This window comes from Crinia signifera, chromosome 2 (genome assembly GCF_055691185.1).
Source record: "Crinia signifera chromosome 2, ASM5569118v1, whole genome shotgun sequence".
NCBI lineage: Eukaryota > Metazoa > Chordata > Amphibia > Anura > Myobatrachidae > Crinia > Crinia signifera.
In genome coordinates, this window is record NC_139218.1 from 366,085,620 (window position 1) to 366,108,987 (window position 23,368).

The 23,368-nt window shown below is 43.5% G+C and overlaps 1 protein-coding gene across 3 annotated transcripts in view; it reads left to right on the forward strand.

Moving 5' to 3' along the window:
- Positions 1-23,368, forward strand: part of ARHGAP20 (Rho GTPase activating protein 20) — a 103,092-nt gene that overhangs the window by 51,660 nt on the left and 28,064 nt on the right. For all 3 annotated transcript variants that reach the window (XM_083169966.1, XM_083169967.1, XM_083169968.1), the window contains 4 exons: positions 2,658-2,699; positions 4,982-5,066; positions 14,473-14,550; positions 17,088-17,154. In XM_083169966.1, the coding sequence (XP_083026092.1) occupies positions 2,658-2,699; positions 4,982-5,066; positions 14,473-14,550; positions 17,088-17,154 (272 nt within the window). The remainder of the gene's footprint in view (positions 1-2,657; positions 2,700-4,981; positions 5,067-14,472; positions 14,551-17,087; positions 17,155-23,368) is intronic.

Genomic DNA, 23,368 nt, shown 5'->3' on the forward strand with positions numbered 1-23,368 from the left:
AAAACATTGATGTCAACCATTGCATAGTATGCCACAATTGATGGCCAGTTGCACTATTGCCATCGATGGCCATCCCTAAGCAGCCGGCCAGAAAATCACTGCAGCTGTTCCTGGAAACTTTCAACATGCTGCGGATTCGCAAGACTAGTGCCAGAGGACCCAGTAAGTCAGGGATGGGGAACCTTCGGCCCTACAGATGATGTTAAACATCCCAGAATGCCCTGCAACAGTTTTAGCATGGCCAAATAGCAAAAATGTACCAGGGCATGCTGGGATGTGTAGTTCAACAACAGTTGAAGGGCTAAAGGTTCCCCATCCCTGCAGTAAGTGAACACCAGGTTCTGGTGCGCTTTGTCACACACTTTCTATAGAGGACTGCAATAGATCACTTCTAGCTCTCATTTTATAGATTGAATTTGATAAATAATAGCTTAAAGCTGACAGGTTGCTATGGCAACTTCCCCGCCAATGAGACCTTAGCATCTGACGACTCCCTCTAGGGCACCTAATGATCTGCATTCTAGCACTAACATAGATGTACAAGTAGGATCATATTCCTTATTGTCTTTTTGACCTATAAAATAATAGTTTATGCTTTTCAGTAGGGACTGCTCTTGGAAAACAAGTCACATAGCTTTATAAGAATTGTTTGTGGGCGACTAAAACATTATTGGGCTACGCAGTGGCATAGCTAAGGGTCTGCAGCCCTAGCGGTGGCGGGGGGGGAGCCGATGCCACTAGGGCGCAGGGCCACGGAGTCGTAGGCTGCAGTTCTTTGTGAGCTGCAGCGGTCAATACTCTGCTTAATCTCCGGTTGTCTGTGCGAGGACACTCACCAATGGGGTGGGCCGTGGGCAGGTCAATGAGCATCCTCACAAAGTCAGCCAGAGAGCTCCTCCCCCTTTCTCCCTGCTTTCCAATGCCCCTTCCACATAGCCTGCTCCTCGCTGTTCTTCCACTGTGGCCGCCGCTCCCCCATGCACTCTGCTTGCTGTATACTAGAGCGGCAGCTGGAGCGTGAGCACTGTGTAAGCTGCCACCTGATTAATCCCTCTCGAATTCTGGGGGGGACAGCTGTCACAACCGCCGTCACTGTGAAGTTGCAGCCTGCGCCAGGAGTAGCTGGCACGCAGGCTGCAATGGATGAGACAAGGACCAGCTTGGTACTTTTTCTCCTCTGCCCACCCCACTGCCCATCAGCTGCCTGCCACCCGCCCCATCCTCCACCTCCACTTTTTATGTTTTCTATATGTATTTTATTTGCGTACCATACAGAGGTGCAGGGAGGACAGAGACAGGCAGAGATGCAGGGGACAGGGGAGATAGACAGGTGAAGAGGGGACAGGGAGACAGATAGCTGAAGGGGGGCAGGGAAAATGGATACGTGAAGAGGAGACAGGGAGATGGAGAGGTGAAGGGGGGGACAGAGGTGTCTCCCCCCCCCCCCCCCTCTGTATTAAGTATCATGGACCCTCCAGAGTCTTAATACAGCTCTGGCTGCTGGGATGCACTTAATGTAAAAAAAGTTATAAGATCCATTCAGGCTGTGTTCTGAAATGTATATATACTGCATTTACATATTGATCGTAGAATGTTTCCACATGTTTATATAGCACATGAAATAGTAAAATATTTACTCTATGTAGTTGTATTTTAAGGTTGTATTTTCTACTATCCTTTCACCATCAGGATAGTTTCCCGTGGGTAGATACAAGTGGCTGCTTAAGGCAATGGGACAAAATCAAAACATTCAGTAGGCCCTGATATTCAGCGTTTCTGACCCTCAGAGGGGACGTTGCAAACATCCCATAGTTTTGTAACATCCCATGGCTCTGCTGGGATGTGAGGATATTAGCTAAGCCTGGCTTGCACTCCACGGTACCTCCATAAGCCCTGGTACTTGGTACTATGGCTCTGCTGGGATGTGAGGATCTTAGCTAAGCCTGGCTTGCACTTACCGGTACCTCCATAAGCCTTAGTACTGTGGCTCTGCTAGGATGTGCGGATCTTAGCTAAGCCTGGCTTGCTCTTACCGGTACCTCCATAAGCCCTGGTACTTGGTACTATGGCTCTGCTGGGATGTGCGGATCTTAGCTAAGCCTGGCTTGCTCTTACCGGTACCTCCATAATCCCTGGTACTTGGTACTATGGCACTGCTGGGATGTGAGGATCTTAGCTAAGCCTGGCTTGCACTCCCCGGTACCTCCATAAGCCCTGGTACTTGGTACTATAGCTCTGCTGGATGTGAGGATCTTAGCTAAGCCTGGCTTGCACTTCCATAAGCCTGGTTACTTGGTACCCACCCCCCATCTTGGCACTAATTGGCTGCCCCAATTTGCTGAGCATCACTTCACAAGGAAGTAGGTGGGATGCCCCATAAATGCGTAAATCTCATGGATGCCCCAGGATAAGAGCCAAGTATGGGCTGTACATAGGATTTTGCTAAGATCTTGTTCTTGACAAGATGTTTAATTGACCTCAAGAAATGTATTATTAAAGCAGCTTAGGTGTGAAGCTAAGAGATGAGTGTTGAAGTTGTCACAATGGGCAGCAGAACTGCTTCTCGTCACGTTGTTAGTGTTAATGTATTGCATGTAATAATGTATGTCAGGAACAGAGCCTTCGCTTACACCTTACTTTTTATGTTTCTCTTAAAGCACTCCAGAGGAGAAGGAAAAATGGCTGATGCTTTTCCAAAGGTAGGTGACTTGTTTTTCATTTTGTATCTCTTTTATTGTAAGGTAAAATAGTTCCATTCCTCCTTCCCTTAAAGGCACCATTGTATTAGGAAAACATTGTGATTTATATAAAAACACATGATATTTTGCAATGTAATTGATATCTGAGGTTACTAGAAAAAAAAACTTGGACTTATTTGTCTTAACCACATTTAGAACGCTGTGAACATTGCAAGGTTAAATAAATTGCCTTTTAATAACTTATAATGTCGGTGAGAGTTCATAACTTTACATAATGGATAAGGTATGTCTCCCTAAGACCCAATCCATCCTATGCGGTCTAAATTGGAGAACAGATGAGTGTGACGAAAGACTTGCGTACACTTACACGATTCAGAACGATTTCACTCAATTTCGAAGGATCGAGCCGAAATCGCATGCGTTTGAAATTCCATCTGATCAGATGTGCGGTCATGTGCACATCGGATCGGAGTTGGAGGTCGGACTTGCACGTCCGGCCTCCGAACCCCTAACCGGCAACAGGCCATTTTGCATTTAATTTAAGAAATAGTAGTGTAGTGTGTTTTCTAGCTGATAGTAAGCGTTGTCCGGTTCCTCTATACCCTAGATAAATCATTTGTGAGAAACAAATACTGTGTGTCAGGCAGATGATGAATGGTTTATGTGGATATTCATGTTGGCCGGGCAGCTAGTGTTAGATTCCTGTGGTCTTTTTGGATACAGTTTAGGTCTGGGGAATTTTGTGGCGCTTGGACCGAAAAGCTGAAGTCCACATTTTTATTGTTGTGTCAATATGAAAAGTATCAATTTTACGAACTTGCAATTCAAAATTGAAGCTTTTTCTTATTTATTTTAAAATGTTCTCTATTTAACGTAGAGCTAGAGCGATTTTTGTATATTATTTCCAGAATGCAGATGCCAATAAACCTATTTCCCACTAACCGAATTACTAGCCATAAGTGTCCAGTTATCTGGCTAATTCTAAAATGCCCAATTAATGCAGTCAACCTACGACTGTGAACATATGTTATCAGGTCATAGTCAACGTCCAACCGTATTCTCCATCATTCACAATTGAGTTTTGATCGATCCCGTTTAAATGCTGATCAATTTGCCGGGCATTTTGGCAAAAGTAAGGAAAGTGGACCTGAATTCAACACATGCCCAAAAGTGATAAATGATTGTACTTATCTTATTTGGTTGTACTTCTCACACAGTATATTTTAAAATGCAGTAACCCACAATTATTCAAATTAGACATGGTCATAAACCATCGATGGATTCAAACCAAACAATGTTGATAAGCTCAGCTGTTATTGGTGTAGATCCAGTGGCAGAAGTACCCCGTCATCTATGCTTTGTCCATCTGCGATTGCTACCAGCTGAATGTTCTCTGTCCTCATTCATCGATGACAAAACCATTGCTGGTTGTCTCCGAACATTGGAAAACCATTGACCAGTGATGGTTTCATGGTTGATTGCCATCCCTAATTAATAAAAACCATTATGTTAGGGGAGTCTGTGCATCCAAGAAGGAAGACGTATGTGCATCTGTATGCAGTCATTTGGGCACTGTTTGCATAAAGATTTTAGTTTTTACATAGGAAAAATAATGCCGGGCCCAGGTAAAAATGTTTGGGGGCGTTGCCACCTCCAGCATGTGCTGTGCTGACAGCAGGCTCAGCATGAGCTCGTGCGCTGTCAGTGAGACGCTCATGCTGAGCCTGCTGTCAGCATTGCACATGCTGTAGATCTGTGGGTACTTGTGTAGTTTCACTGCGCCAGCATGGCGCCGTGCTACTTACGGGTTCTACGCTCGCCACAAACTATGTTAAAAAAAGTAACTTAACTCCATGCCAACATGGATAGTTCATACCTCCACTATCCATGTTGGCATGGAGTTGATTTTAAATAGCGTGGCGAGCGTAGCGAGCCACCGAGCCCGCAGCGTGGGCGAGCGAAGCGAGCCCCGCAAGGGGACTCAGACGCACTGCGCCATCCTGGCGCCGTGAAACTACACAAGTACCGATCTGTGCTGCTGCTGCCCAGGGGGAGTGGTGGGGAGGACCAGGGCCCCCGCTGGGCTCCTCCAGCAAGCCCAGGCATGGGTATTTAGTATCTGCTCCCCCCCTTTTGGAAATCATTTCTTATTACATTACCCTTTTAAAGGGTTCGGAGAGAAAATAGATGACCAAATAGTACTTAGAAATTACGTTGCACAAGAAAATCTTTGAGCAGTTATGGTTACCTTTATATATTTTCTTTTTCTCTTTTACTATTAGATACATCAAAGAGGAGAAAGAAAGTGACCACCCAAAAATAATCCCACTGAAGATTATTACAAAGGATATTGGGAACTGTGCCTATGTAAGTGTTTCTGACACCCCTAGACCTGGTTAGGATAATATTTCCCCTAATCACATTACGCTACAGGCATTTTCTCCGTGTATTACCTTGTTTCTCTAAGGAAAAGTGACGAGTATTACCTAATCTACAGAGGTCACATCGCTCTAATGCGAAACACATATATTTTATACATGCGTAATTTAATTAAATAGACTACACTATGGGATAGGTTCATGTAAACTATTACTGGCAAAAGTTTTTCATTAAAAGGGGCCAAGCGTCAGCTCCTTTGGCCTCGATGCTAAATCTCAGCTTGGGTCCCCATAACGGTTCTGCGGCCCTTTCTTTGCCCAATATATAAAGCATTCTTAAACTGTAATATATGCTTTGCACTATGATCCCTCCTTTACTGCACAAAACCACAAATGAAGCTATGGTTATGGGTGAACATCATTCTGGCGGCTACATATATGCCCATTGCAGTGCCTGAAAAATCGCTAGTTTACCTCTAAAAACTAGTGATGTTGATGTTCCGTGATTGCACCACTGCAGCCATTGCATTTACCTGAAACACTCACTACTGATGTATGGCCGTTTCACACTCCACACCAACTCAGGAACAACGCAGGATTGACCCGGGTTATTTGTGTGGTGTGAAAGGGATATTATAGGAACAGTACCAGGTGTAAATGGTATGGTCCTGGAAATATGTGTTCCTATTTTATATAACTCTTGTGCATTTCAGCTGCAATTCTTTCTAGGAATGTTTTATTCGCCTGGTTGTGTAAGTAGTTATTTATTGGGTAGGAGTGTTTCAGGTGCAAAATGAACGTATTAGTAAAATTCAGTAACTATAACATTATATTGTGCTTACCAAGAATGTGATTTTGGGTGTCTACTATTAGTGTGATGAGTAAAAAGGCAAACTGCAATAAATTAAATCCCTTTATGACATTTCAGTTTAATTAGTACAGCACTTTGTCATCTTTTAAAATGACAAAACGCGTCAATGATGATGTTCACGGGCAAAAGGTGTAATTAAGACTTTAACGTGAATTGGTTTGATAATGCAATAAATAGTCCCTGCATGTAAAGCAACAATTACACTATTAGATCAGTGCGAGGTCATGTCTACTAAATGTCTGCATTCCGTATTTACAGCACTTATACAGTACAGTATTAGCATAACTTGTACATTAATAACAGTGGTGTTTGTGTTACACACGGGGACGATGCACATCACTTGCTGCCAAGTTGTCCCTTGAATTTTGGTCATGGGGGCCCAGCATTACCGCAGATCACTTCAACATCACACATTTTGCTTGCCAAACATTTGTGGCCGTGCAGGAAAGTGTGTGATGTTGGATAACTATTTCAGTGGATCATGTGCTTGAATCGATAATCAAAGAATAACAAAAGTGCAAATGGATCACTAACTATTCATTCACAATTTCCGGAACATCGAAGATAGGGTGGCCAATCCTGGGATCGGGATCCTGGGATTTGGCCCCAAAAAGTCCGGGACTTCAATCTTGAGATTGGAGCTTCCAATTTTGGGATTAGACTGAGCACTCTAATGCCGGGCAGCGTCTGAGCACGGGCTTAGACGCTGCCCGGCTGGTCCCGATGCCCGGCCTGCAGCACTGCGCAGCGTGACTGTCAGAGGTCACATTGCGCAGGCCGTGCAGCTGCTCTGCCCGCCCACAGCCATACTGTGACTGCATGCTCCCAGACACGCCTCCAGCTCCCCTGTCGACGGTCCGGCTCCCAGCTACCCGGCACTTGGCCGCCCCCACAGAGCCCGGCTGCTCCCGCCCGCACTCTGTAATAAAGGTAATGGTGGGGCATTTTTTTTATTAGAGACACCAATCCCGGAAATCCTGGGATTGGACATTTTTCAATCCCAAATTCTAGGATTGAAAAAAGCCCCGGGATTGGCATCCCTAATCGAAGAGTGTGTGCAAATCAAGTAAGCTTCCACTAATCTGCGACTGGGACAGGCTGGTAATAGTCAGTGCTGACATCACAGACCCTCCCAAAATACGCAGAAGCAGGCATTTTTTCCAATCCAATCACACCCAGAAAATGACACTTTTCTGCCCATAACTGGCATCAAACAGCGAATACATTGCGATTGTGATCCGTTCACATTTTGAGTCACTAATTCCCCTTGCACACGTGAAATGCAAACACTGCGCCTGTAAATTGCACCATTTGCCAATACTCTAATTAGCGATCCATGTTGAATTAGGCCCCACAGACGATTGATTCGCCCCTTATTACATTACTGCACAGCATTATGTTTGAGTCACATATGCTACGTATAACTGCTAATACCATTCCAGACTGTATTGCTGGCTTCTCGTATTGATAATGGCTTTGTGGTTCGGGATAGTTATGCAGCCTTCTATGAATGGTCTGTGGAATTTTGTGGCCAGACATATTATATACATTGCATATTTTGGAGCGACTCTAAATACGTAGACACATCGCACGACTATGGCCGGTTTTACGGCCTAAATTAGTTTCACACTGAAACATGTGCAGTCAATAATGAATGATATGTTCCAGGTTGACCAATGAGATGTAAGTACTCCTCTTTATGAAATATTAATATAAAGCCGGGATACAAATAATAATGGAATCTGCCGTTGGCCGTTTGTGAAGAAACACTTCACGGGAGAAAGTATTAATTCATTGCATTGTACCTGGAAATTTAGGCCAGATGGCTATTATGTCACTGTGAACGTTATAAATAGCTCTGATACGAAGCACCTGTGCTTTTGTGTTTCATTTAGGAGGTAGCTGTGAACATAGACCAGATTCAGTAATGCGGAAAAAAAAAACAAGTCATGTTGTGTCTGGAACACACCATGTTGCAATGCAAGGGAAACAAACGCATTTAAATGTTTTCTGTGCAGGGGGAATAATGGCTGTTTCTGCATGTAGCCCACATATGTTAGACAGCTTTATTTTGGCAATTTAGCTTTTAGTTTAGCTTTCAGTTTGAACATACCCTACCCAAATCTAGCTCTCTCTGCACATGTTACATCTGCCCCACCTGCAGCGCACATGGTTTTGTCCAGTTGTTTTTTTTTGTTTGTTTTTTTGCTGTGCTAACAAAACTGAATCAGGCCCATAGTGCATGGAATGTTGTCATCCGCCAAGGTTTCCAGCTCATCCTATTGGCTCTTGGAAAAGCCCGAACACTGGATGTATAATAATGCATTCAAGCTGAAGCGTGCCTTCATCATACCTCCCAACATGACCCTCTCCGGAGAGACACATTGCTCTGTTCATGGACTTCCCTGGTAATGTATGATTACCATCACCTGTGGTGAAACACCTTTCTTATCAATTACCCTTTTAAAACAGGTGATGGCAATCATACATTAAGAGGGAAGTCCAGGAACAGAGTATTGTGTCCCTCCTGGAGAGGGTCATGTTGGGAGGTATGCCTTCATTTTGTCTACATTTATGGGCTGATTCAAATCGCTCGTAGCGACCCGAATTTGGCGCCAGCCCTGATAGTTGGAGTTTGCGCATGTGCGTGTCCATTTCTGCGAATGTGCAAAACCCGGCACCGAACGACTTCGACAAGTAACACACTCGCCGGGCCGTTCATTGTGGGAAAGATAGGTTAGGGTGCGGAAATGGGGCTGGAGAAGGGGAACGCCACACAACGTCAGCGCCCACACAGTCTGACTTTTATTTCCGAAGGGGAGAGAGATCATTTGATGGTTGGCAACAGGAGGGGAGGCGTTCTGCTTAGCAAACCTTACTGAATTAGGCCCTTATTGCTTTGTATTGCGTGTTGTATTGTATAAGCTACCCCAGGTGATATAGATGATTTTTGTACTTAGGAATTGCTGTGCGCTGTATTTACACTACAGTATATTGGCTATCTCTGAGTAATTGTACCCCTTGGAACCAGTGATTGTTCTCGCAGGCTATTGTGTTAGCGGAGCGCTGATTCCTTTCTCTTTTGTTTTAAATATTGATCATTTCTTGTATTTGCCAGTTCTGTCAATGATTGAAATATTGTCAGTGGTGCTAGGAATAGGTAGAGATGGTTTAGGTTTCTTTTAGCCGTCCAGTAGCACCTAAAGCAGGCATGTCCAAACTGTGGCCCTCCAGCTGTTGGGAAACTACACATCCCAGCATGCCTTGCCATATTTTTTTTTGCTTTCTCCAATTGCAAACTGTGGCAAGGCATGATGGGACTAGTAGTTTCACAACAGCTGGAGGGCCATAGTTTGGACATGTCTAACCTAAAGGGTCTGATTCAGACATGTTTACTAGGCTGCGTAGGGGCAGGGCCGCTGTTCGAAGGGAGAGGAGCGGGCAGGGGCACATCCAGCGTTTTATGGGTGTCCCCAGGAAAATGCCATCTATATGTCAATCATTTCAGTCCCTGTCCTATGAGATCTTACAATCTAGTCCCTGTCATACAAGCACTCGCACTTGCACAGAAAATTAGTGTTCATTATTTGTCAGAATCCATATAATATACCAGTGTGGAGTGTGGGAGTAAACTGGAACACCTGGAGAAACACGCAAACACGGGGAGAACATACAAACTCCATACAGATGGTCTATTGCAGCATTGAACTCATATCTCTAGTACTGGAGATTGCAGAACGCACAGGATGACTGTTACAGAGTGTTCAAATATGATGCTGTTGTTTCATACACAAGTACAGTACATAGATATGGCATCCACTCTGTGTCTCATTGCGAGCATCCTTCTAACTGGCTACACCCTCATCGGCCTCAGGGTAACACATGGTGGGCACTGCATTGCCTCCATATTACTGGCTGCGTGCTCTGACTCACATCTTCCAGCATCAACATGAAACTTTTCTACTTCACAGAAACATCTCTATATTTAGCTGTTGGTGGAGGACCTACTGATAATTACACCCATTACATGACAGTTCACGGACAGTTTATGTTACAGTTAATCGTCTTTACTTCAGCCCAACCCAGCTCATTAACAGTCACATATAAATAGTCGGTTTTACTGCTTCTTATCTGTTATTGTACTTGTAATGCTGGGACATGTAGTGCAGTTGAAGCTAGCTTTTCCCCAGAATTATTCCACCCTGACCTACTAACTCCAGTTATACTGTGCATAGCAAACATTATATATAACATCACAGTGATCTGCAAAGAGTCGGAACAGGTATTATAGGGTGAATATAGTGGTATGTCCTATACTCCTGCTCTTGCCTACTGTATGCACAGCAAAGAGTGTGGCATAAGTTATAGGGGGAAATGTATCAAACCTTGGTAAGAGATAGGGGGGTAGATGTAAGAAGCAGTGATAAGGGAGGAGAAGTGATAAAGTGCCTGGTACTTTATCACCGGCCAATCAACTCCTGACTGTTAAGTTACAGGCTGGTTTTAAAAAGGGACAGTCAGGAGCTGATTGGCCGGGAATAAAGTACCACTACTCAGGGGCGTAACTAACTATTCAGCGCCCCCCCCCCCCCCCCCCCGCACGTTTATTCGGCGCCCCCCACCTAACCTGCCCCCCCTTCTTACCCGCGGTCTGCGTCGTCTCGCCCGGCTCTCTGTCGGGACCTTACTGACGTCACGGTCCCGGCCGGCTCCTGCTGCTACAATGAAAACGGACTCTTAGAAAATGGCTGCCCCCATACTGCAGACAGAAAACTGTCTGCAGTATGGGGCAGCCATTTTCTAGTTGTCAGTTTTCATTGCAGCAGGAGCCGGCCGGACCGTGACGTCAGGAAGGTCCCGACAGAGAGCCGGGCGAGACGCAGACCGGGGGTAACTATAGCCCCGCAGCCCCCCCGGCGGCGCCCCCAATTTCTCTGCGCCCCCCCCCGCCACCGCGGGGGCTGCGGAGCTTAGTTACGCCACTGCCACTACTCCTCCCTTATCACTGCTTCATACAGCTACCCCAAAGTACCAACTGCCATCTCCTGTGAGGGACATTGTATGATTTTCCCTCCAAGCGGCTGTATGCTAGTGCAGGGATTCGCTTTGCGGGGGGGAAGTGGGGGTGTCGTGCGTTCCGAGGGGTGTCGTTTACCTGCTATTTAGGCAGCAAATATACGCAGGTCTGAATCAGGCCATTCGTTTGTATTTAAAATGTTCAGAGAGTATAGTGGGATATGTAATACTGTAGGTTCCCAGTTCCAGCTGGCAGGTTTTCGTTGGGTTCCTCTGTAGACTTTAAGGTGTATATATATTGCTGCTTACTCATGAAAAACATGCATGCTTCTTATCTCGGGACCTATTACATAACCCCCATAGAGATGGAAAGGACATGGCCTAGCTTATTACTAAGCTTGTATAAAACCAATACCGCCCAGCATTTGTGGGCTTAATGCAAAATCAGTCAGCATTTACTCTTTAACCAAAAAAATTTGCAACCCTTGCATCCGTGACGCTTAGGGGGTTATTTTAGTTCACTCTTTCTGACAAAATCCTTCTTAGATGGACAAAACCATGTGCAGTGCAGGTGGGGCAGATGTTACTTGTGCAGAGAGAATTAGATTTGGGTGGGGCTTTACTTCAAAGTGAGATCTATATTGCAGTGTACAAATAAAGCAGCCAGTATTTACCCTGCACAGAAACAAAATAACTCACCCAAATCTAACTCTCTCTGCACAAGTTACATCTGCCCCACCTGCAGTGCACATGGTTTTGTCCATCTTAGAAGGAATTTGTCAGAAAGAGTGAACTAGAATAAGGCCCTTAGTTCCAGGAACAAACTGGTCTTTTTTTCTTGCTCCGAACTGAGGGTAAATGTATGAAGCTTTGAGAAGTGGTATCTATCCCCATAAACAAATATTGGGGTAGATTTATGAAGCTCGGTGAAGTGATAAAGTGTGTGGTTTCTATCACCGGCCAATCAGCTCCTACCTGTAATTTTTCAAACCAAGCCGGTAACTTCACAGGTAGGAGCTGATTGGCCGGTGATAAAAACCAGACACTTTATCACTTCACTGAGCTTAATAAATCTACCCCATTATGTGCAAGGTGATAATGCACCAGCCAATCAGCAACTCACTGTCAGATTACATATTGGAGCTGATTGGCTGGTGCTTTTTCACCTTGCACATAACGTCATTTATGGGGATAAATACTACTTCTCCAAGCTTCATACATTTACCCCTGAATCGGAACCACAATGTCATATAGCTGTATACAGTATTACACCAGTTTATGGCATAAAAACTTGTATTGTTATATTCTATTAAGTATAAAGACAACATTGTTGCATATCGTTACCAAGCCATTACATATTAACAAGACGTGTTAAGATGGGTGCGGTGTAGGGCTCCGACAGCACCGGCAGTCGGGATCCCACCTAAAAATGTGCTGCATATATGGTAAAACTGCTTCATAGATGAGTTCTGAGCCAGGACACCCATCCCCCCAATGTGTAATACCCATGATCGGTCCAATCTCCTTCCTTCTAATAACCGTGCATCATTCTGCTTCTATGAATTATTCACCAGACTCTTATGCCTGGAGGCACCTCTGTTCCAAGCACCAGAGAGGGTGCGGGTCTCCGAAACCACAGGAATCCTGGGAATGAGATTCCCATTTTGGCAGAGAGAGTTCTGGCTTAAAAAAGACCTTTTTTTAAATGGTATCCAGATCAGTAAATGACAGTGTCTCTAAATCGGCAGTGAGTAATTCAAAACTGAGTGGTCAACAGATACAAAAGGATGATGGTGTTTGAGGAAGGCAGGTTCAAAAGGTCTCAATGACACGCAAACGGCCAACACATGTGGTAGTGGGTCAAGAAAAATTGCCCAGAGTGGCAATTTAAGGGCCTACATCTGACCCCCAAAAAACTGGAAAAACTTTTTGTTGACTATTAGGGGTAAATTTATTAAGATGGGAGTTCTCTTGAAAATGGGATGTTGCTATAGCAACCAATCAGCTTCTGGGCCAGATGCACTAAGCTTCAAAAGTGATAAAATGAAGAGTGCTAAACAACCAACCAATCAGCTCCTTCCTGCCATTTTTCAAACACATCCTGTGACGTGTCAGGTAGGATCTGATTGGCTGGTTGTTTATCACTCTCCATTTTATTACTTTTGAAGCTTAGTGCATCCAGCCCAGCATCTATTACCTTCAAGAAGGTGCAAAATATATAAGAACCATCCCATCTTCAATAGAACTATCATCTTAGTAACCCCATAGTGCATCATGTCGGCATTTGGAACATGTCAGCCTTACCTGCTGTCAACCTTCCAGCTTGCAGCCTTTTGTGCGACCCTACCTAATGCATGACATGGTGTCCACTTTTGGCTGTTGATGTAAATACTGTAACTCTTCTTTACCACACTCTTTTCAAGTAACACACATCGTCTTACCGTTGTAAATGATTGCGACAGCTGCATTTATATTGCGCCGTTTCAGCAGTGAAGTGGAAATTGCCAGCTGACAGCTGTCTATGAGCACAGGATAATGTGGCACTTCTGGATTTATTTTCTGACTTGCAGGACACTACTAAAGTGACCACAATCTTTTTCTAGAAAATGAGCAAAAAAAGGTGGCATTACATTTGTCCTAAGTTATTGCTAAATAAAGATGCACTGAGCTAGTACTGAGTCACATTTGGGCTTTTGGGAGTAGGAGCATGTTTTCTGGGGGGTAGGAGCATGGTCATTTGTTGCTGGAAGTGAATTAGCAAAGCTTGTAAAGATTTGCCTTGCTGAGATCAATACGTACTGAATGTTCTTGTGTAATCCATGCAGGCAGCCTCTTGCAGTTACATCATGACATGACTGAGGTCAAAGCCATTCTCCTACCTGAGGGACAGATTTATTAAGCTTGGAGAAGAGATAAACTGGAGATAAAGTGGAGATAAGGCAAAAGGAGATAAATTGCCAGCCAATGAACTGTGTTTGAAAATGACAGTTGGGAGCTGATTGGCTGGTGCTTTATCTCCTTTTACCTTATCTCCACTTTATCTCCAGTTTATCTCTACTTCAGGCTTAATAAATCTGCCCCTCAGTTACATCACTAGCGCCCAGTGATCCTGTCTCTGAGCTTCCCCAATTTGTGGGGACTATTGTCCCAACTGCCAAGAATGTTGGGCAGCGAATGATCAAGGGAGGAGGCTTGTGGGGCTGACCTATTTATTACAAACCACACCCCAAGTTAGCACGGCCACACCTTCCATGTATCATGTTCACGCCACCTCTGTGTGTCCTGAGGTCAGTAGTATGGAGATATTCAAAAGCATCTCCAGCATATATTGTATTTCATAGGTGCAAAGATTATCCTACGTGTTTAGCAACTGAGTGACTACTGTGTACACAAAGTATTCGCACATGACTAGAGCTAATTTGTGAAGGTAATTGGAATTTTTTTGTTCGTTTTGAATTTTCTTTAATGAAAATGGAATTCTTTTTTTTTTTTTCATTCTTTTCTATAGTCGAAAACACTGACGGTGACCAATGAGGATACTGTGACCGATGTTATAAAAATGGCTTTGCAGCAGTTTGGTGTGGAAGTAAGTCATTACCGGGTGCCTGCAGCATGATACTGTATATCTGGATAAGTAACTTACATGTGTACGGGGTAAAATGTCATGTTTGACTGATGCTATTAATGAGATTTATTTACAATTACTATTTATTTGCTGAATTTGGGAAAAATAATAGTAGCAAACATTGTGGCACTTTATGGTGATTTATGACACTTTGGCCCTTATCCCGGTCCGTTCGCAAAGGCCGTTCGTTCGCAAGGAGACCAATGTTTTGTTACTGAGCATGTGCATACCCAGGGTGCGTGCACACACTGCGAATAGTCAGATCCCAGGACAGCGAGTTGGGGGGGGGCGGAGAGGGGAGGCGGACGGCCCCATTATCATATGTGAACGCCCATCGTTTTATGGGCGTTCCCATGAGAATACTGGGTGTTCTCATGGTAATGAGGCCGTGATGTGGGTGCGTGAATTTGCGTCCGATTCCGACAATTTAGCGCTCGTTTCCGTCAAAAAGCGGCCATTCCAACTAGAGATGTGCAGGTTCTGATTTACTCTGATTTACTCTGATTTCAAAGCAGGATCTTATTGGCTATCCCAAATCACACGACAGTTGTTGACAGTTGATAAGCCAATAAGATCCTGCTTTGAAATCAGAGTAAATCAGAGCCTACACATCTCTAGTTCCAACACTCAGTCGAAACATTGAATGTCGACTGTCGAGTTACAGTTGGAACAGGTCGAAAACGGCCACATGAATCCGACTGTTCGGAAAGTCCAGACTGTCGGATTCGGGATTGAATACCTCCGTTAGTACACAGGCCGCAGAATCTGTAAAATGCTCCTAGATTCATGTATTAACAGGGTTGCAGCATTCATTAACTCCCTAGTTATCTGAGTTTTTTTGCATAAAAAAATTCCCTGATAAGGGGGCTAATTGAATAGGGGTATCAGTTACCCATGCTAATTCAATTTTCCCATAATAGTTAGAAACATCCTTAGAACCATATGTTTAGGGTACCAAGAAAACCTATTACTACAATGCAGCATCTGTATGGGTAAATCAATTAAATGTGATGTAATCCCACATGTTACAGGGTCATGTGCGAGTGATCCATACAGTATATACAACAGACCAACATTGGCCATGTTACTGTGTATACCTATGGTGGTGGTGTGATCTATAGTACATTGCCCAATATTGGGTCAATATGGGTGTTATAGATGGGTCTTTGCCCGTTGGTGTTTACTGTCTAAATTCTCCACCACACAAGCATTAATGCTAGTTACATCATCGGAGGGAACTACAGCAGTCTTGGGACTACAGCAATCACGTGGAGAAAATACAAACTGCACACAGACAGCATCAACATAAGCACACTGGCAGTAATAATGTCCTATTTAGTTGGTGAACATAAATTATTTATTTATATATTATTTATTAACCATTTCTTATATAGCGCAGCATATTACGTTGCGCTTTACAAAAGGAGACAGTGATACAACAAACCGGGTATTTATAGACAGTCAAAGGTAGGAGGGCCCTGCTCGCAAGCTTACAATCTATAGGCGTTGATACATAAGGATAGATACTGTAATCTTTATTGCATAAAGTCCACCAGAATGCAAAGGTGTGCTGTATGATACGGTGACCCAGCAGTTTGGCCATGGGTCATGAGGATGGAAAATGTGAAAAAGAAAGAGTAGATATGTTTGGACTGTACAGTGGGGATGTGATTAGATAGGAACGGTATATGACAGTAAAGTGGCTGGTTCTGGAATATGATAAGCTTGCCTGAAGATGTGAGTTTTCAGGGAACGCTTATAGGTTTGGAGACTGGAGGAGAGTCTTATTGTGCTTGGGAGGGCATTCCACAGAGTGGGTGCAGCCCCAAGAAAGTCTTGTAATCGGTAATGGGAGCGAGTAATGAGTGTGGATGAGAGACGCAGATCTTGTGAGGAGCGTAGAGGTCGGGTTACAATTGCTGATGATCATATCTCAGCAAAATATTGTCTCCAAACCAATGGCAACATTAAATGATCGGTTTTCCAGGGCACATTAGGATGCTGCATCTTAGTAATAGGTTTTTCTCTTTGGCTGGATATGATGAGTGCTGCAATGCTTTAGTTAGCCAGATCCCCTCTATGGGACTCCTGCAGTGCTAGGGAGAACGCTGAATAAATATTCCCTATGCTCTCATGCTCTTTCGCTGACATTAGGATCTTCTCAAATTCCCGGCCCCTTAACAGCCTGTCAGGTATTTCATAATTACCGTTCAGCTCTGATTCAAATCAAAATGTCATTTTGCATAATATAATACTCCCCTTCCATCATGATGTCACAATGCAGCAGGGATTACATGCTAGAGTTGTGTAAATGTAGTCTCTGGAAGTTTGTTTTCATAACCTGGGGGTGGGGGAGTGATTACTGCCTTTGTGGTGCCAGCGGCTAATGATGTGTTTGCCGCAAATAATTCCGTATTAGGATACACAATCCCGGAGTTACATGATACACTGACAGTGATAAACATTTCCAAGCTTATTTGGTGTTGTGTTCTCTGCAGGGCTCAGAAGCAGATTACCAGTTGTGGGTCACCTCGGGCAAAGACGATGCACCTTATCCTCTTATTGGTATGTCCACTGAATGTCAACTTCAGCTTAAGCTTCCAGTTGGAGGCTATCAGAAACTCAACAGCACGATGATATGATAAAAATTTATAAATGCGAGGTTGTATAACAGGAATATCCTATTGTTGTAATCTATTGATTTGATGTCCGGGATTCGTGTCATTTGGTTTAGGGTCGCCCCATCCATCGATTGCACATTCTGAGTGTGTCAAACATTTCCGGACATCACATCAATAGTTACCCATTCCCTTCTGTACCATGGCCCTTATTCAGATCTGATCGCAGTACAAATTTGTTCTCAAAATGGGCAAAAGTATGTGCACTGCAGGTGGGGCAGATGTAACATGTATAGAGAGAGTTAGATTTGAGGGAGTTATTTTGTGTCTGTGCTGGGTAAAAACCGGCTGCATTATTTTTACACCGTAATTTAGATTTCAGTTTCAACACACCCCACCCAAATCTAACTCTCTCTGCACATGGTACATCTGCCTCCACCTGCAGTGCACGTGGTTTTGCCCATTTTGAGAACAAATTTGTACTGTGATCAGATCTGAATAAGGGCCCATGTGTAAGAAGTCATTTTATTTTTTATTTTCATTTATTTTCAAGTCATTGTATGAATATATAAATATATAAACACTGGAAGGAGCTATCCAGGATATGTGCCCCAATTTAAGATGGGTTTCGCACTACTCTAGTGGAGAGTGATAAAGAACCAACCAATCAGCTCCTAACTGTCATGTCATAGGCTGTGTTTGAAAACTGATTGGTTGGTGGTTTAACTTCTCTACTTTATCTTTCTCCGAGATTTGATCAATCTCCCCCTTAATTCTGTATTTTAGGCAGTATGTCATACTTTGCATACAGAAGGTTAGGAAACAGTAGAGGTGCATTTACTTTACGTCTACTTGAAAGCGGTTTTGACTACAGGATTTTCGACAACAATACTAAGAAGTGCAAAACCAAATGTGTGTTGCATTTAACCCTTTGAGTGACAAATTTGCTGTGAGAGATCCTCAAAATATCTGCTAATAATGCCAACATCGCTCACATCGACCGTTCTTTTAGTATAAATAAATACGGTACTTGTTTCCTAGCACGGCCACACCGATTTGTATCGGGGTGATCGTGTCGGAAAAATCGCGTCGGTCGCATCGCATGCAACCAAATCGCATGCGATGCGACCGACGCGATCGACCCGATTTTTACATTGAATCAAATGTGAATAGGGCCCCTGGGACCCTATTTTACATTGGATTCAATGTAAAGTAGTCCCCAGACCCACAATTTTACCCCCTCAACGCCACCCCACGATTGACGCCAACCCGAAGCGTGGCGAGCGCAGCGAGCCCGCGAGGGGCAGAGGTACGCGTCCTCCGACCTTTTCATACCCCTACTATACGCTTCGGGCTCGGTGGCTCGCTGCGCTTGCCACACTTTATATTCTCAACTCCACGCCGACGTGGATAGTAGGGGTATGAAAAGGTCGGAGGATGCGCACCACCACCCCTCGTGGGCTCGCCACGCTTCGGGTTGGCGTCAATCGTGGCGTGACGCTACCAATGGGGTTGGTTAACTTTTTAACCATGACGGGGCCATATACAATGGGTCATATTGGCCCATTTCACATTGTTTGCTATGTAAAATGGACTTAATCAAGTCCATCTTATCTTGTGCCATTATAATGGCACAAGATCGACGCGATGCTCCCGATTTCAATGTTAAAAATATTTTAACATTGAAGCCTATGGCAAAATCGCGTCGGTCGCGTCGCGGGCCATGTTTATGCCCGCGACCGACGCGATGCTCCCGATTTTGCCTTTGCCAGCAAAATGGACCTGATTTCAAAGGAAATCGGGTCCATCGCGTCCATCGTGTACCTTAACTTTAAGGTACACGATGGACAAGATTGTCGCCGTTACAGGAAACAAGTACCATAAATACAAATACAGCCAAGTCAATTCATTAAGGTTTAGTTAAATATTGCTGGCATAAAAAAAAAAAAAGAACAGCCGCTGTAAGCGGCGCTAGTAATTTTAGCGGATATTTTGAGGATCTCTCACAGCGATTTTGACACTAAAAGGGTTAATATTATTGCTGTTGTAAATCTGCTGCCAAAACTGCCAACAGGAATCCCACTTCTTAGTAAATATTCCCTGTGTGATGTGTAACTCTTATCCTAAATCCATAACTCTCTTTTCCACTAATGATTGTTTACTATGGTTCTATCCCCACCCACTGAAACCTGAGGTCATCCTAACCTAACCCACTTTAAAAATATGTACTGTACACATAACCTTGTACCGCTAATTTGGATTCTAGTGTTATACGGTGTGGAAACATAGAATAGTAACTTTTTACGTTTTTTTAGATTGACATTTTTATCTTATTTTGTAAATTACTAGAAATATCTGTTTTGACACAAATTTGCAGGCAAATAACGAATCACCAATAAAAACACGGATTGCGCTGTTTGTCTCATAAATAAGAGCATATAAGTACTTTTATATTATTACAGCTTGAAACGAAACTATAAATATATTTTGTGATCAAGCCCAAGAAATACGCATCGAGTATTTTACCCGATTACGCAGATACTAATTCTTAGAAGTGAAAATGCTGTTTGGCTTGGGGACAGATTCTAAACAGATGTGTGGGCTATTCACGGCGCTGAAGGGAGAACAGATTACACTCATCTAAATATAAGAGAGAAAAGCATGTGTCAAACATAACTGGCAGATGCTGGTGAAATAATAAACTATCTCTCCTATTCCGACTCTATGGGGGGATTCGATTATCGGTGATGGTTCCGTCCTGGGAATTATGTGGAAATAAGTATATACTGTAGGCTTCTACAGATGGTGCTGCTATATTGGGTAGAAATTTGGAAAGCTTTTTGGAGCTTGATACATACAGATGCACAAAGCTTGAAAAGCTATACAATAGAGAGTGATAAACCACCAACCAATCAGCTGCTAATTGCCATGTCACATGCTATGTTTGAAAAATGAAAGGTAGGAGCTGATTGGTTGGTATAACTGATTGGTATCACTCTCCATTTTATCACTTTTCAAGGCTTGGTACGTCTCGCCCATGGAATGTGGTCAAACCTTCGGAAAGTGCCATTTAATGAGTTTATACTGCAATTTGCCATTAGCACACCATTTGCCCTATGTCTGTGTATTTTTGTGTTGTAGCGATTGTTTTATTTACAGTTTATCATGTAGTAATGAAGCCGATATAGATGTTTACCATTTAATAATAAATAAATAAAATAGCATTTGTGGCTTTTCTAGGGCTACATTGATAAATGGCACAAAAACATTCCACTTGTTAATCATAGACACGGTTGTCTAGGACTTTGGCCTCTTACCCAGAGTGCACTGGCTAGGTGCACGGGGGTTGGAGAATACCTCGGTGGGCTGCCTAGTCTTGGTGTTGGTCGCTTGGTTGACCGCATTCATTGGTGAATTTGGGTGCTTTGGTTTGTTTCTATGGAAACTAAACCAAGATTAGCCCTCCTGACATTCTAAGTGGGTGGTCCTGTCTGCTAGCCACACCTCTCAAGCTTGGGCCCCTTCCACTGCATTCCTGGTGCCCCTTGTTAATGGCGATATGATTATTACCAGAGATACAATATGTGAAAAGCGCAGGTTACGTAATGTGTCCGTAACCTGCTTACCCTTTATACCTAGCTACGTGCGAACAAAACGTAGCGCAGCGTAGCGTACCTTTTAATTGTATGTTATACACTTAAGAACCAATACCTTGATAAGAGATCCCTTCGCAGGACTTTGTCTCTAATTCTGCGAATATACTTTAAAGGACAGAGTCCGCAATGTACCTTATCGCTATTATGCGAATAACCAGACACGACCACTGAATAGAAGTAAGGAGGTTAGAACTCCATATAAAAGGTTGTATTAAAGTCCCTAATGGACAAAAGGGGGTTACAGAAATAAGAATAAACAGGTATAACAAGTGATACAATCTACTAACAATGAATACTAACAAACTCTGCTAAGGGGAAAGAATACAATAATACAAGACACAATCAGCCAACAATACTTATAAGAATAAATACCGTGAAAATGCAACCGTTTACCGTGGTTATCTAGTAAGCGAAGCGCAGTCCGGTCAGAGCTCACTATCGTTCAGGAATGAACTATAGTCCGGTAGGAAGGTCCAGGGAAAGTAGATGTGCCGAAGAGACCGAGCCTGCTCCGGGTCGCCTATCTTATAGGGTCAGAAGGGGGAGGTCAAAGGCCATTCTCATTGGTCAGAGATCATGTGTCCGGTCCACTGTGATTGGAGGTTAGACGCTGTACCTGGTCTGACCAGGTGCAGGGGAGTGAACTTTAAGAGTCCTTTGTTTGGTGGTTTCGGCGTCAGCAAGGATAAGAACCGGTTTGAGCTAGTTTCCTTTGTTAACTACTTACAACAGAAACTGTCTCTGGAATATGGATTATGTCCATATCTATCGGGCAATGTACATTGCGACATATTCGCAATGACCGGAATACTTCGCATAATGAACTGAGCGGAACGGTACTAAACACGATATAGACAGGTGTGTGCAGGGCTAACTAAGCTATGTGTGGCGTTCTAAACCTTTTAACTATATTTCATTTCGTGTAAGTGTGTTATTATGAATTTATGTGTGATAGTATGTCTACTCTTCTGGTCCATATTGTCACACATACTCGGGTATGGAAACTTTATTTGCGCAACTCTGCGAACCAAAATGGCGGCCATACTATCACAAAATGGCGTGTGTGTACCTAGACTTCCACAGTCCACCCTTTAACAGTAAATATAAAACTGTTACAATACAAAAACATTTCACACGACAATACAGAAATTCATAATCCTAACAAAGAAATTGGGATCCATGAAATAAACATATAAGGGGAGTAAACCATCTGCTCTCGGCCGATCCAGGATCATGGATAAACGATGGGCCGCATTTATCGAACAATCTACTCAGGGTCACGAAGGATAATGTACAATTTAGGGATAAAAATAAAAACAGGGGTGGTTACAACATATACACATTCACAAATATGGCATCCTTTGGTAGGTATTGTTTGTGACAACAGACCCTTGAACTCTTTGTTGTCTCTCTTTTTGGTATGCCTTTAAGTATGATGGTATTAAAACATCCGATCCTGGGTAAGGTGTCAAGTTTATAGATTCTACCTTAACCTAAGCTGGGACGGGTAACACACTCTCAGAACTCTGTATCGTCCGTCCAATGCCTGGCAGCAGGGCGGCAGCGGTATCCTTGCTTTTGAGGATAAGAACGGATAGTGGGGGGGGAGACAAGAATAGGACCCACAACAATAGAGAAAACTGAGAAAGCAACAAAGTCCTTTTGCTGCAGTTTTCCAGGTGTGGATACATCACTTGCATTTGTGGTCTAGGATCTCCTTGTGGGATTACCATAACCTGTGGCTGCCCGCCAAGCAATGTTTCGATGGGGACCAATGAGGTGGAGTTCTGAGAGTGATTTTACTACTACAAAAAGAGATTATGGGGTGTACCATCAGTCCCTGAAGGTTAACACATGACTTAAACCTTTTATATATATTTGCATACTCAAGGGTGTTTCTGGGCTGCCATATCTATACACACAAACGTCAACATATATATATATATATAAAAATAAATAAATAACTTAAATGCTTCTAGAGTGGACTGTACAAAGCCAATTTTGTATTACCTGCAGAGGATCCTGCTGGAGGAGGGATGTGGAGATGGCTCTGTGGGAACAGCCGTTGCAGTTTGTTTCCCCCAGACAAGTAAGGCATGATTCTGTCGTCTTACCTGTCTGTGGGCACACCAGTAATTTTGGACTAATTTTTCCACATACCTTCCCTGTCAAGACAAGTCAGGCCATGGGCTATCTCTGTCCTGACAGTTTGGCATGTTCTTAGAGTCACTGGTTTACCTTGTCCATCTTTCTATTCCTGTCCACATCCCTTCGGCTTCCAGACTGCTTCTCCTGCAGGGGACACAAATCTTGTATTACTATGTGAATATACTGACATTTATAGGGGGAACACAAACATTATCCGCAGAGCGCATGGCTCACCCAGCTGCCTTGCCAGCATGTTCATCATCAAGTGACACTGAATCCTCATTGAAGATGTGGTTTTTACACTTGATAACAGCCACTCTGTCCGGCAGCTGTGTGACTGTCGAGAATCTTTTAAAC